Source organism: Acanthaster planci, linkage group LG04 (assembly GCF_054643075.1).
Source record: "Acanthaster planci isolate LZ-2023a linkage group LG04, COTS_SCS, whole genome shotgun sequence".
NCBI lineage: Eukaryota > Metazoa > Echinodermata > Asteroidea > Valvatida > Acanthasteridae > Acanthaster > Acanthaster planci.
In genome coordinates, this window is record NC_141780.1 from 7,911,337 (window position 1) to 7,925,435 (window position 14,099).

General features: G+C 40.4%; 1 protein-coding gene across 2 annotated transcripts in view; it reads left to right on the forward strand.

Moving 5' to 3' along the window:
* The window catches only part of LOC110988872 (testin-like), a 43,920-nt gene that overhangs the window by 11,006 nt on the left and 18,815 nt on the right, over positions 1 to 14,099 (forward strand). For both annotated transcript variants that reach the window (XM_022252791.2, XM_022252790.2), the window contains exons 2-3: positions 3,479 to 3,564; positions 5,056 to 5,299. In XM_022252791.2, coding sequence (XP_022108483.1) covers positions 3,479 to 3,564; positions 5,056 to 5,299 — 330 coding nt within the window. The remainder of the gene's footprint in view (positions 1 to 3,478; positions 3,565 to 5,055; positions 5,300 to 14,099) is intronic.

Sequence of the window (14,099 nt, forward strand, 5' to 3'; positions counted from 1 at the left end):
CATGTACATGTATGTGTTACATTATGATAGCCCCTGCAGGTACTGTATGTACATTGTACCAGTTGATGTACTGCCATGCTCATTGTACATACTATAGTAATGTACAGTACATGTATTGGGTACACATACATGTACAGTACACTGTTGTCACAATGTCCTTTCATTGTAAAGAGAGCTTGTTGTTAATATCAGTTGATGCACAAAAGCCTGAAAGCATCACCTGTCATGTATGCAAATTTAACATCTATTTGCCCACTGGGTCCTGGAATACAAATCTGAATGTATGACCTTGAGAAATCATTTACTTGTATGATCTTTCAAAGGTCTCAGGACATGTTTAACACATCCATGTTACATTATAGTATACTCCCATGGTTTGGGGGGAAATATTGGCTCAATGTCTGGTTTTTCATTTCATATTCCTGGTTCTCCAATTTCTCTTTGAGGAATACTGTAGTAAGATGTCAAGCGCTTTGTAATATATCCACACAGTGTGGGGCATACATGTACATGTACAGTGTACATGTAACGGTATATATACAGTACATGTACATGTACATCATGCACATGCAATGTACATGTACACTGTACTGCATGTACATGTACTGTTGTACAGTATACATGTACACATGTGTCAGAGTGATTCAAATTCATCGTTACTTTTTGTCATATGTATGCATGTACATGTATGTACCGGTATATGTACATGTACATGTATACCACACTTGTACATGTATCATGGTTTGAATTTGTGCTAAACTGTGGGACAATGTCAAATTCAATTTAATTATTTCATTTCATCACAATTAAAAAGACTATAAATGTGAATTTGATTTTCCTGATGTGCACATAAAACTACAGAAAACATCACCCTTACACTGTCCAAATAGATACATGGATGTACATGTACCAGGTATCAATGAACAATAAAAAGAAGTTACATGTACCATAGTTGAATTTAAAATATGATAAATAAAAAAAAACCATAATACAATTTGTGGAAATGGTAATAAAATCACAGTATCATGTCAATGTACTGTAGTTGGCATTGTAAAATCACAGTTGCACAGGTTAGGTAGCGCTGAGTTGCACAGAGGGGAGTGTACATTCATGTACACTGTATGTACAGTATTGTTGAATAAGAGGATGAGTTGAATTAAGAATAATGGGCCCCAACGTCTGAGAGAATAAATGTAACATACTGTCCTTGGGTACATGTACAGTATAGTGTAAACAGTGTAATGCGTGACCATATGCACCACAATGCAACTGATTTTTAGTACTTTATTCACCATTCGTTCTCAATCCTCCAAAATCCACCAGCCTTTAAAATACTATTCATCCTCAATCCTCCAAAATCCTTCAATGTTCAAATCATCATTCATCCAGAATCCTCCAAAACCACCCGGAGGATTTTGGAGGATTGAGATGGGTTAGGATTAAGTTCTTGAACCCATTATATGGTACTCGGCAGTCGATTGGTCTGAGGCGTATACATGTAAAGCGTGCATACTATTTGTCCACGATAGTTGCCACCGCAGTAATGACTTTTAGTTCTTTTGTCAAATTACACTCTGAACTGACGTTTCCCTTGAGAGGATGCTCAGCGTGTAGCCACCTCTTTTCAGGTATAAAAAGGCCATGGCTCACATGAGCTGTGTGTATTGCGATAGACTGATAGTACACATAAATTGGGGTTGGAAACCGTCTGCAGGGTGTAAAAAGTGCCATGTCCAAGTGCCCCCCAACAAGAGTACAGTACAATGTTACATGTACCTGCCACTATGAATTCCCCTCTCAGTTAAAAATAAGGCACAACTTTGCAGTGTGGACATGTAATTCAGACATGTTCTACTCTAGTTTCTTTTTCTTTTTTACTTTTTTTCATGTGATACAATGCAACTCTGTAGTCTGTACCTTTCATGTTCATGTACACTGTATGTCATCGCTAAATTTTTAACTCTGGGTTTTGCCCTTACGCCACCATACACATGTATAAAAAATTCACAAGTTTATTCGGGTGTAACTCAAATCGAATACCTCCTGCTTACTAGTGAAGACATCTAACCACTTGACCACCAAGCTTGCCGAGGTTGGCAGACCAGTCTGAGTCAGTGTAGCAGAGAGTACCATAAACTTGTATTTTGTGTCTGGAGATGGCAAGTTTTAATAACATTTTTTGCCTTCACACTGACACACTGGTATATATACATGTAACCCTGTACGGTATATTCAGTGTTTGTCCAAGAGCTTGCGGAAAACATGTACAAGGTTGGTCACTTGAACTCAAACCCACTATCTCTTGCTTACTAGACATCTAACCACTCGACCACTGAGCTTGCCGCGGTCTGCTGGCCGGTCAAGCAAGTCAGCTGTGTAGCCGAGGGCACTGCAAACTATTACAAGATGTACTTTGCATCGGGGAGATGCACTAAAATTGAAAGAGGAACTTTTGTTAAACATGCATTACATGTCGGCATTAGCATCCGGAAATGAATACTGGTACCCTGAAATTGGAAGTCTTTGGAGGAAGTTTAGTCATGTTAGAACTGTCAATTCTTTACTCACGATTCAAACATGAAGCCATTTGATACAAGCATTCATATACATGTACGACGTACATACACGTAAATAAAAGCAAGAATGACCAAATGAATTGAAATTGATTTGAATGTGCAGTGTACATGTATATGTACATGTATTCATGTACATGCATGGGCACTGAGCAGACCATTCCTACAATCAGTTGTACATACATGTACACGTACCATCTGTAAGCAAAAGTTCACAAACAATGCACATTTTGGGATCAAGTTTTGCGTTTCAAGTTTCATCTTTTTTTGGTTGTCTGTGTACAATGTATACAACAATATTGCATGTATGAACATGAATTTGTGTTGAAAAAATTCTCCTCGCAGGAGTTCCCCCGAACCAATGTCACCCCCGCATTCAGCATACTGGTACACACGTTTACCTTGTGTACAGTATGTGGGTGTGATTTGACAACCTTAGTTCACCAGGGTCAGTCTATGCGGTAGAGGTGGGCTCTATCCACATGCCACTAACTGTTTGGCAGCTTTTGACAGCATACAACGTACATGTACCGGAACATGTACTGCACATGTACGGTACATGGCATATTTGATTTGTTTCTTTGTATATAACCATACAGCAGCCTCAGCGTGTCACACAAGGCCAGAAAAATTGTTCATTTGTTGGAAGAGGGAATGGTGTTTCGTGTTAAGTGTTATCATCTGCCATTGTGTGCTCAGTGTGCTCATAGCATACATACACATCTGTGTCTACCAAGGATAAATATTCTACATATATTGGCATCATCTGTTCTATTGTGTATGTGTTGGGATGAATAATTCATCACACATGATCCTCAATCCACCAATCAGATGATGGGGATTTATTCAGGTGTTAAGGGTGAAGAATAAATGACAGATGCTTTCTTTTGATTTCCATCATGCAGGTGGTCCTTGGACATGAAATAGGGTCGGGGTCAAAGTGCCTGAAGTGTGGCGATGCCTGCACTGGCCTTGAACTTCATTTTTGGAGGTGAGATTACTATTTTTTCAGCTTAATATGGGGCACATGGAATATTGAATTGGACTCATGGAGACCTTAGAATAGTCAGATGCTAATTGAGACCAGAGATTGTATAGCGTCGCATAGCAGAGCAAGATGGAGAACTTCACCGTGAATACACATAAAATGTTGTTGTCGCACAGATGCCATTGGGTGTGAATACGCTATGTTAATCCAACAGGTGCAAGCACCGCCACAGGCACGCACACCTGGTATGCCTGCGCCTTTGCATTAACTTTTACACTCAAATGGCGCCCTGATGATAACACCTTCTTGGCCGAGTTCTCCATCTTGCGCCACTACGCATTAAGATCAACACCTGTGATACCAGTACTGATACCCATACCGTGACATTGCTAAACTTTTACACACAATTGAAAGGAACTTGACATCTTGGCATAAGTTGCACTTTCAGAAGTTCAGTATAACACCCAGTTTCACAGACAGGGTGCTACACACATTATGATAAGATGATCTGGGAAACCTGCATTCAATTTACCTTCTGTCATATGATTAATGCATAATTCTAGGGATTTCCTTGAAGTTTTGAACAGTCAGAAGTTCACTACATGTATAGAGGGATTTCACATTAGCGCCGTCTGCGCATATCTGCATCGAAACCAAGGCTCTCTGTGTTGAACTGCGTCGCGTGCGCCCGCGAAGTCGACAAAGTAATTGTGACTCCACTTCAGTTTTAACCACGCCCACTGCACAAGATACACGGCCATCGCAGGTACGTCAGTTCGCGGTCAGATGTCATTATTTTTCTTTTGATTTTACGTGTCGAGTCATCGTGAATGACTCTTCCATAAAAATTTTCAGCCTGAAAAGTCTGAATTAAACATACCTTTATGTATTTGTGTCTTGACTCCTTACTTTCAATCGTCTGATCGTATTAAGAATTGAAGCTGACACGTACAGCCTCGTTTTCAAACGCAGAAGTGCGCAGATCGACGCTAAAAGCATCATATTGGGATCCCTCTATAAGGCCCAATTTCTTGGACTATGCTGGATGCAGAATTGTAAGGACCTTCCAGATATCCACTGTGTTAGTATGTATCAGGCTCACTGTCATGGCTGTATTGGAATCCTGGAATCGTCCGAAGTTTATCATATGGCTCACCATCACGGCTATAGTTAATGTGGAATTTTGTAACTATCTAGTGCAAAAATTAGACCTACAACCAGTAATGATACATGTACCAGTAGATTTGTGACATTACAGGAAAGCCACCTGCAAACAGGCAATTTGCAATACTTGTGAAGTATTTTGCCATGGAGCAAAAAATTGTCAGAGACATTCATTCAAGATCCCAGTGAATACACTTGATGTACTCTGGTACATTTGACTTGAACTTCAAACTGAAAGAGCAGATGAGTTCTGGTACGCATCCATCTTAAAAAGTCTCTCATAGTGTAGGGGAGCGAGTGCCATTTATGCCGCATCTTCCCAATTCACAGGAGAATCTGTAAGATCTGCAAGTGTTCCCCTGAGGACCATGCTGTCCAGATAAAGGAGCACGAGACGGTGCGCAAGGTAGGCCGGCTCTTTGACTCCACCAATTACAAGAAGTACACGGTGGACAAGATGACCATTGAGCACACCGAGATGATGGCCAAGCCCGAGGCCCCCGTGATTGGCAACGCCGAGCCTTCCAAGAACATCACCTTTGAGTGGATACCACAGGGAGCCACTGAGAAAATGGTGAGCTACATGTACTAATCCAAGTCTGTCCCTTTTGCCCCCGGTTGTGAACACGAAGTAGGATCCAAATGTGCATGAACAAATATGATTGCCAGAGGGAGCATTTCAGATGCCATTTCCTATGGATCACAGTCACCAATGTTATTGAGGATCTGAATGTTGCATGCATTTGACTGATAAAAATATGTTGCTTGTCATCTTAAGGAGTAGTAACTTGTTTTTGAATTAAGGCAAACAAGCCATGTCCTGTAAAAATGAGCTAACAGGTATGTGTGAATGAATATTGTTTTTCGAAATTAAGTTTTGTTCGGTACATGTATATAAATATCCAGTACGCGTCTGTGCGCATGTACATGTGTATGGAGTGACTGGATTGTGTCTTGTAAAAATAGTGCACTAGTTTTGTGTATTTTTGTTGTTACAAATAAGCATTGTGTCACCGTGATCAAGTCTGAATTTGATTCTGGTTGAGTTTTTATATGTGATACAAACATGACAAGTAATTCTTTAAGACAAATTATTTGAAAATCATTTGGCGGCAAAAGGTATAGGTGCGCACATACACTCCTAAAAGGACTGCCTAGAGTGTATAAACTCTCGTGAGAAAAATGCGCCATACTCTCAGCCATTAAGGAATCACCCCCACTGAGAGTGCAATTAGATTCACCCCTGAGGAAACCCAGAATCCATGCCAACCTCAAGGGAGGTAGAGTTGAACCAATCCAATTTTCACATGAGAAATATTCCCCTCCCCCCCAAAAAAGATTGTAATACACTTTATTGGTCAGCAGGGAATTGCCAAAGTATTTGTTCCCCAGGGATGGTAGATTGCCAGAGTTTGCTTAGGTGCATTTCAGCAGCAATTGTGACCTGAAGATTGAGCATCATTGCAGCAGGATGCATTCACAGTGTACACTACATGTAGATTATCCTCTACCGATGCAGTACATGTTTGCTATTTAGCCAAAGAGCCTGTGGGCAACTGAACTCGCCCTCCGACACAGACTTCAACTGACAACAGGTCATGTACAATTTGGATAGGGATGGCCTAGTTCCTTTTGTAATGTGCAGGTGTATGTGGGCATTTCCCTTCAAATCCCAGATTGCCAAGTGAGAACAGAAATGCCCCTGCCAAACACCGACGTCACTTTGTCGGAAGGCTACGAAAGTCTCATCGAACATGCATCATAGGCTTGCTTGTCTGAGTGCACCAGATCAGACATTTGGCGTCACTAAACATTGGTGGGGTTTGCCAGCATGCTCTCAGTTTGAATATTTGCCTTGATGTGATGTGAGAACTTTGACTTCGTGCATTTACACTTAACCAGACCTGTCCTTTCCTGCTTCTCATGTAAGGTCACCTTAAAAACAAAGCTTTATTCAAGTCCAAGGACTCCATTCATATTTTTTCTTCTTGGAAGAAAATAACTCCTCTCCAGTGCATAGCCAGGTCTTGGGTCCCGTGGCAAAATACACCGTAGGATTTTTTTCTCTGAAAAAGTAATCTCATATTTATCCATAAAAGAATCCTCCTGTCCCCCAGGCGGTAGTATTGTTTTTCACATGCCGGTGCATGCAATTCCTTGGAGAAAACTATGGGCAACATGTCTCGGGGGAGGGGGAGGAGGGGAGGGGTATTGAAAGTTGGAAGACAATTTGTTTCCCTCCACCACCACCGCCCCCCTAATGAGTTTGTTTTGCGCTGTCAACTTGTACAGAACATGGGTACGTATGTACATGTATTATGAACAGCATGGAAGTCAAGGTCTTGTACAAATCTTGTCCTCAATCCTCCAATTTAATATATCTGTACGTGGAATTTTACATACACTCAAGGGGTTTACATTTGTGCGTACACACATGTATATGTGCCATACACAAACTCGCTTGTAGTGCAGTGAATTAATTGCAGCTGTACGTGTACAGGTTGCGTACAAGTGACTACCCAGACTGCCACCAATTCAGCCTGACTGAGCACAACTGGCAGAAATGAGATTAGTCGTGTACAAAAGCTGGCGCGATCTGATCACTCTGCCGCTAGCAATCGGTGTAACGCAGCGTGCAGTTTTCCAATCAGCGGGGCCGAAATTTCACGCCTAGAGGAAAATTATTTCTAGTTGCGCTTTTTTTTTTTTCAAGAAAGCCATACTCGTGAGCCACAGGCATCCAGCTTGACTCCAGTGATCGCTGTGTGGTGCTTCTTTGGAGCAGTCGTTGGATTGTTCACACAAGCCTCATGCTTGCATGCCGCACATATGTATTTGTCAATTTGATATGAACTGGTACATGTACCTGTATGAGTGATTTCATTGCATTATACTCGACAGTGTCTTGCTCAAACCATGCACATTATGTTTAAATGCATGCACAGAGAGAACATACGTGTACATCATGTCAACAAACCAAATGAGCCTTTTGTTGACCCTGCCCAATTTATGGGTACATGTATTTCCACACATGCAATGCACACATTATCAATTTTGTCTTGGATGTGGATGCGTCATTTGGTTCAAACGTTATAGAATACAAAACACTGAAATAATTTTTTTAGTTTAAACCATGCCTACTGCACATGCACTGCAGATAGAGTCAATTTTCACCGCGGTCACCGCGGCCATGGCGGTCGGTGCCCTTTCATTTGGCTGGGGTGCCTTGAAAATGGTACTCTGTCCGCGGCCAAAAGTGGCTGTGTGCCCCTTTCATTCCGGCCATGGTGCCCCTGAAACTGTACCTTTTATTTCCCATAAGTTTCCAATCTTAAATCCATGCAAAGAATTAGTTTGGTGGTGCGGCCGAACGACGGACAATCATCTTCGTGCTACAAGCTTCACGAAATTCACTTCACGCAAAGTCGCGTCCATTCCATAACGGACATGCTGTACAGGGCTACGTCTGCATATTGCAATGTACATAATCCAGCCATAGCCGATAAATTCCCAGAAAGCGAAACACAAGAGGGCGCCATGTCATGCAGAGCCAGAGGTGTGCACACGACTCATAAGTAAAGCATGTGAGACAGATAGTATTTATCCAAAGAGGAGGAAATTTTATTTCTTTTGCATTTTAAAACTTGTTTACAGCTTTGCTTTTTTATTCTTTGGTCAGAGGAGATGAGGTGATTCCCCCTCTCCAGATCTGTTCTTGTCACTTCACAGGAGTTTTAAGGCGATTCTTTATTTGAAGGCCCCAACACAGTGTTTGGCCTTGGTGCCTTTCCTTTATCAAAAAAATGGCCTCGTTGCTCATGCTTTTGGCCACGGTGCCCCTTAAAATGTCCACTTACCTGAGGCCAAAATGGCAGTGCCCTAAAATCATTGAAATTCGAGGCCTGGATCACCGTCTACATGGAACCACGGAACCGGAAGTTAACGCGCAACTTCAGCTATCGTCCAATGGCCCTTGGAGTCTGCAAATCATGAGGCATCCAGCTTTGTGACTAAGTCACCTACGAACCGGACAGTGTAAATTATGCATAAATTTGTGCAGGTTCATATGTAAGTTAGTGAATGTGCATATTTAAATGGTCATACATATGTACATGTATTACTGATGTTCTTTGCATCCATTTGATTATTGTACACCTGTACTGGTATATTTGGATTGTGAATTTTACACATGCACCATACCAATACCTGCATCGTATGTGCACTATAAGCAGCATACATGTATGTGCACGCACTGTACATCATGCACATGTACGTACCTGTATCGTGTAGCAATGAACACACTCGCATAAGTACCATACAGTATGTGTGGAGTTCACATGAATAATGTACCATACATGTACTTGTACATACGGTACAGATATGAAGAGGGTGTACACGGGTTTGAATGTGACGCACAGTATGTTACACTCGTGAAGACAACAGCAGCATGTAAATACCTACATGTACATGTATAATATACATGTACACACAGTCTGTTCTATTGTGGAAACAAAGGCACCTGTATACATGTAATCGTCAACTGAGATTATTCACATGCATTGTTGTGTACCTGGTGTACATAATGTACATTACTTGTACATACTGTACCGGCACATGTGCAAATGTATGTTATAGATACACACACACCAAGGTCAACTTGCTTGTAAAAGCTGAATGTTATACATGCAATTCTAGTAGAACTGTACATAAACCTAAATGTACATGTCATATGAGCATAAGTGGAACACAGAATAATGTAGTGTTTCTGTGTCCCGCATACCACGAGGGACAGGGCACAGACTCACTCCATTATTCTGTACATGTTCCGCAAGCGTGATAACAAATTCATATTCAAGCAAACTTGACACGCAGTAAAGATGTTATAGTGGCCTACCTGTATGCACCACCTTTGATTTTACCGTAAATTTCGTAGTTGTGCGGTTTGCTTTCAGCGTAGAAATAGTGCAGTGTATTGAGTTAGAACCTTCTTTGCAGTATTCCGAACTACCTTCTGAAAAGAGAGCGTGATATTTCATCACAGGGAAAGCTGGTTTGCATTCTCTTGCACGAGCATCATCTGTGGTACATGCACCCGTACAGCGCATTGACATGAAGGAAAACATGGCATACAAACGCAATCCTTACAATTTCATGTACATGCCACACCCTTCAGACTGGTTCAGCCTGTGTATAAGTTGTTGGGCTGAAGTTCGTTTGTTTTTGTTGTGGTGTGCACGGTGTACTCGCAGTTACCACCCAAAAACTACAGAATTCAGAAAAGGCACATATTTTCCAGGTCTGAAACTTTCTCAGACGCACCTCTCATGGAGCTCACCTACCGTACATGTACAATGTATGTAAACCTGGTTTCCAAACAAATCTGTCGCCTGACAAAGTTTGGTCAGCTGATACCTACCGTACATGTACATGTACCTACCAATCAACAGCCTTTAGTGAATTTCTGCTCAGAATGACTCTTACTGGTGAGCACACACATTGCCATTTGCATTATTTGAGATTTTGAAATTAACATACATCATTCCATGTCTATCAAACTGCACAATTGTACAATACTACATGTAGCTGTGATAGAAAGCTTTTGTACATGTCAAACAATTGAGGATCCACCTTGTCAGCAGACTTACATGTACCGGTACGTATTGTACGTACATGTATGACAAGTCTACCTCATATCTCCATAAAAATACGCACCTGACATGTAGACAGGAAATTGTCACTTCCTGAATTGGCTATTAAAGTGAAGATACTGCATCACTGCAGGTATTGATACTAGAACACGTAATGACTTTTTAAGACATTTACTGCCCAAACATTTGCCCTGCTGGTTTCCATGAGAGAAACTGCACAAGTTAAGTGCAAGGCTCTGCTAGGAGTGCAGAGAAAACCAATCATACAATACATCCAAATGTAGCTTGGGCATGTTCTAAGTGAGATCAGAAATTGTACAGGTTTTTGAAAGAGGCAGAAAAGCAAAAATTGGGAAATTGAGAAGGTTTTCATATTGAATATTTATGCACATTTTAGATAATGGCAGAAATGCTTTTTTTCTCTGAAAAATGACATGTAGTGTTTGTGTACAAACCTTCAAAAAGTAAATTGCTGAAATAAAGGCCTTTTAAAATTAACTTTATGAACTTAATTAAAAAATCACACAGCTAAAGAAAAATTATGAATAGAGTTGAGTATGGTATCTGTCCATTGGTATTCAATTATTCTGCATACATGTACATGTAACATGCATGTACGGTACGGTACATTGCACGTGCAGACCTTGTCATGTTTTTTTATTGGAAAAAAATTTGTTTGAACGTGTGAAAGGCAGTGTCATACTCTAGTGTATGGTCTCTTGTTTCGCATAGAAAGTTTTAAACAAAATTTCAAAATGGAAGTTAAAAAAGTTTGTACGTAATTATGTCATGCGTGTACATGTACATGTATTTGATTTGAAAGATCCACTGCTGTCCTGCAATATTCAACCAGTGGTGGCTGAGTGCAGGCCACGCACAGCAGATTAACTCAGCTCAATCAGTTTGCTCTGTGCACTAGGCTGGATTTGCTCTGCTTTTATGGTACATGTACTTACACCCTGAGATTAATCATAGTTCCAGATGCTGTGCAGAAATGGCATCATATTTCTTGTGACAGAATCAATTGTCTTTCCTGTCCCATTGCTTACCATACAAAATACTATCTTTCACTATTTTGTACATGTATGTACAATGTACATTGTGTGGGCACATACATTTTAATTTATTTATACATTTAACCTTGGTTTGGTTCAGATATCACATTCCAGTTTTGTCACTTTTGGTTTTTATATCGTACAGTGTTTTAATAGATTGATTTTTTTGAAAGGAAGAAGCCTCAGCTTAATTAATGAAATTAATTAATTAATTTTGAAAAAGTGTCACAAGTGTGGTGATTCTCTTCTGTAATCTGACAACAGCAGCAGTAGTGCCCCCCAAAAAACTACATTTATTCTAAATCCAGGCCTTCAAGAGGTGGAACATTTCCGGCATCCGCCACACCCCACGCATGGCAGACCACAATACATGTATGCGTATTAAATTATTAGGGGGAAGTTTTTGGACTAGTTGTTTTGGTTAGGTTTAGGAAACTTTGGGTCATATTTCTGGGCTGGGCTAGATATCTGATAGGTTCAATTTATTTATGTTTTACCAAGCTCTTATCTGATTTCATTCCACTAATGTTTTGAATCGGTTTGGGCATGGCTAATTTTAAGGCACAACTTCAATAAAAACCAAATAAGGGGTTCCGTTCACCTTGACACATATGCATGTAAGTTTATAAATACATGCATACCAAACCGCAGAAGTTTGAAAAGAATGCTTACATGTAGGTTCGGCTCAAGATTTGCCCAGTTTTTCAACCATGTTGACAGAATTAAAATGCTGGTACCCCATATGCTGTCTGTGTGTATGTGGATGGTGTACATGTAGAGTATGTACATGTATATGTAGGTACTATACAATTAACATGTAATGTATCCTGCGTATGCAGCTGGAAAGTATTTCATCTTTTTGGTGATTGTCACAATGTACACATGTACATAATTTACGCTTACATATACAGGGCCTACTCATAAACAATGAAATATACATGTAAACACCACCAGCAAAAGTGGGTTGGAATAAGCATTATACTAATGATTTGTGTATCTGACAGGTTGGGCACGTGAGATGATTCACAGAATATGCTTTTACAAGAGATCTCTAGAGATTTGAGAATGGATACGAAGCATGATGTTTCCATGATACCTTGCTTTTTTTCAATTTTTCAGAGCGTTTTGTGTTTGTGTGACAAATAGGCAGGTTGGAGATTATTGAGAGATATTTACATTTTGTTTTTCAACATACAAGAGATTAATTAACTGCATGTACATGTACGAGGGGTTGGTATGTACATGTACGATGTACATGAACATTTCGCAGTAGTGCAAAGCATTAAGCATTACATTTATCAATCATGTACATGTAGGTCAGTTTAGAGACCCTTAAATGGGCCCCGGGAAATTTCGGACCACTGACAATTTATTTCATTTGTAAAATGGAGTTTTTATCTTTGAAAATTTTATGTAAGTTTGGAACCATTTTGTTTGTCATTCTCACTTATTCCTGCATAAGAAGAAAGATGTACCAGTAGCGTATATGACAAGCCAATCTGGATTATGTGCATGTGTATTTATCAAATGTAGAAGAAAAGGGGAAGGACAAACCATATGATATCCCCCTCACTTTGATACCTGGAGAGGGGTATACATGTAGGTCACCCCCCCTCCCCCATGGATTTGATACCCCTGTGTACATGGATGCAGATGTTCAGAATGAACCCTGCAATTTCTGCATGTCAGCGCCAACATGTTGTGAACTTGGAGCGATGAGTTCCTCTGCATGGGCCGATTCTATTTGATCAAAACCTTTGAATGGATTCAGCATTCATGCAATTCCCTGGGCTTTGCTGGGATGTTTTTTGTTATCAGGCAGTGGGTTTTGTGATATTCAAGCTACGAAATATTTGTGGAAACCCCAGTGCCATTGTCCGACTGTTTGCATTTACTTGAAAAGCTAGCAAAGCCGATCAATTTAACACCCAAACCCCCCATCACAATACCGATTACTTGACAACTAAACTATTTACCCCCCTCAGAACTCGATTGTCCCAGAACCCCAAAATAGAATTTGTTGGTGATGGTTCAGTCTGTTTTCTCTGAGGCAAATTTACTTTGTATGTGTGAAGTCTGCAGAGAAAGTTCAGGAATTTCATTCCTTCCATTTTCCATGGGGACTTTCCAAGGTCAAGTATGAAAGCCAAACCCAAGGCAACACAGGTCATATGACCCCTCAGTTCAGTTCACTTCAAACTGGTGCAGGTACATGTAGCCATGTGGTCAGTGCACCGTACATTATACTCACCAAAGGACAGGAGGCAAAATCTGATAGGAAGAACAGCACTCTTAAAAAAAGGAAGAATACATTTAGCATCTTTTAGCCAACTTCACAACAAATCTTCACCTTTAATGGGTGGAAATTGGAATTGTACATGTATATCTCATGCATTGTACTCCGTAAATCTGTACAAGCGTGCATTGGGCTATTTTTGATGAAATGGCCGATGGACTTGTAATGGCATACCGGTAGATGTACTGTTATTGGCAGTGCTCGCCCAATATTGGGTATAAATACAAAGAGAGATGAGTTAAGAATATATTTATATGTATTTATGTATTTCCCAAGCATTACACTGCCCAAACCAGATTGGTCTATTGGCAGTAGACTTGTAACATTAATGACCTCATGCTTTGGTTACATGTGTGCTTTCCTATGGCAGTGAGG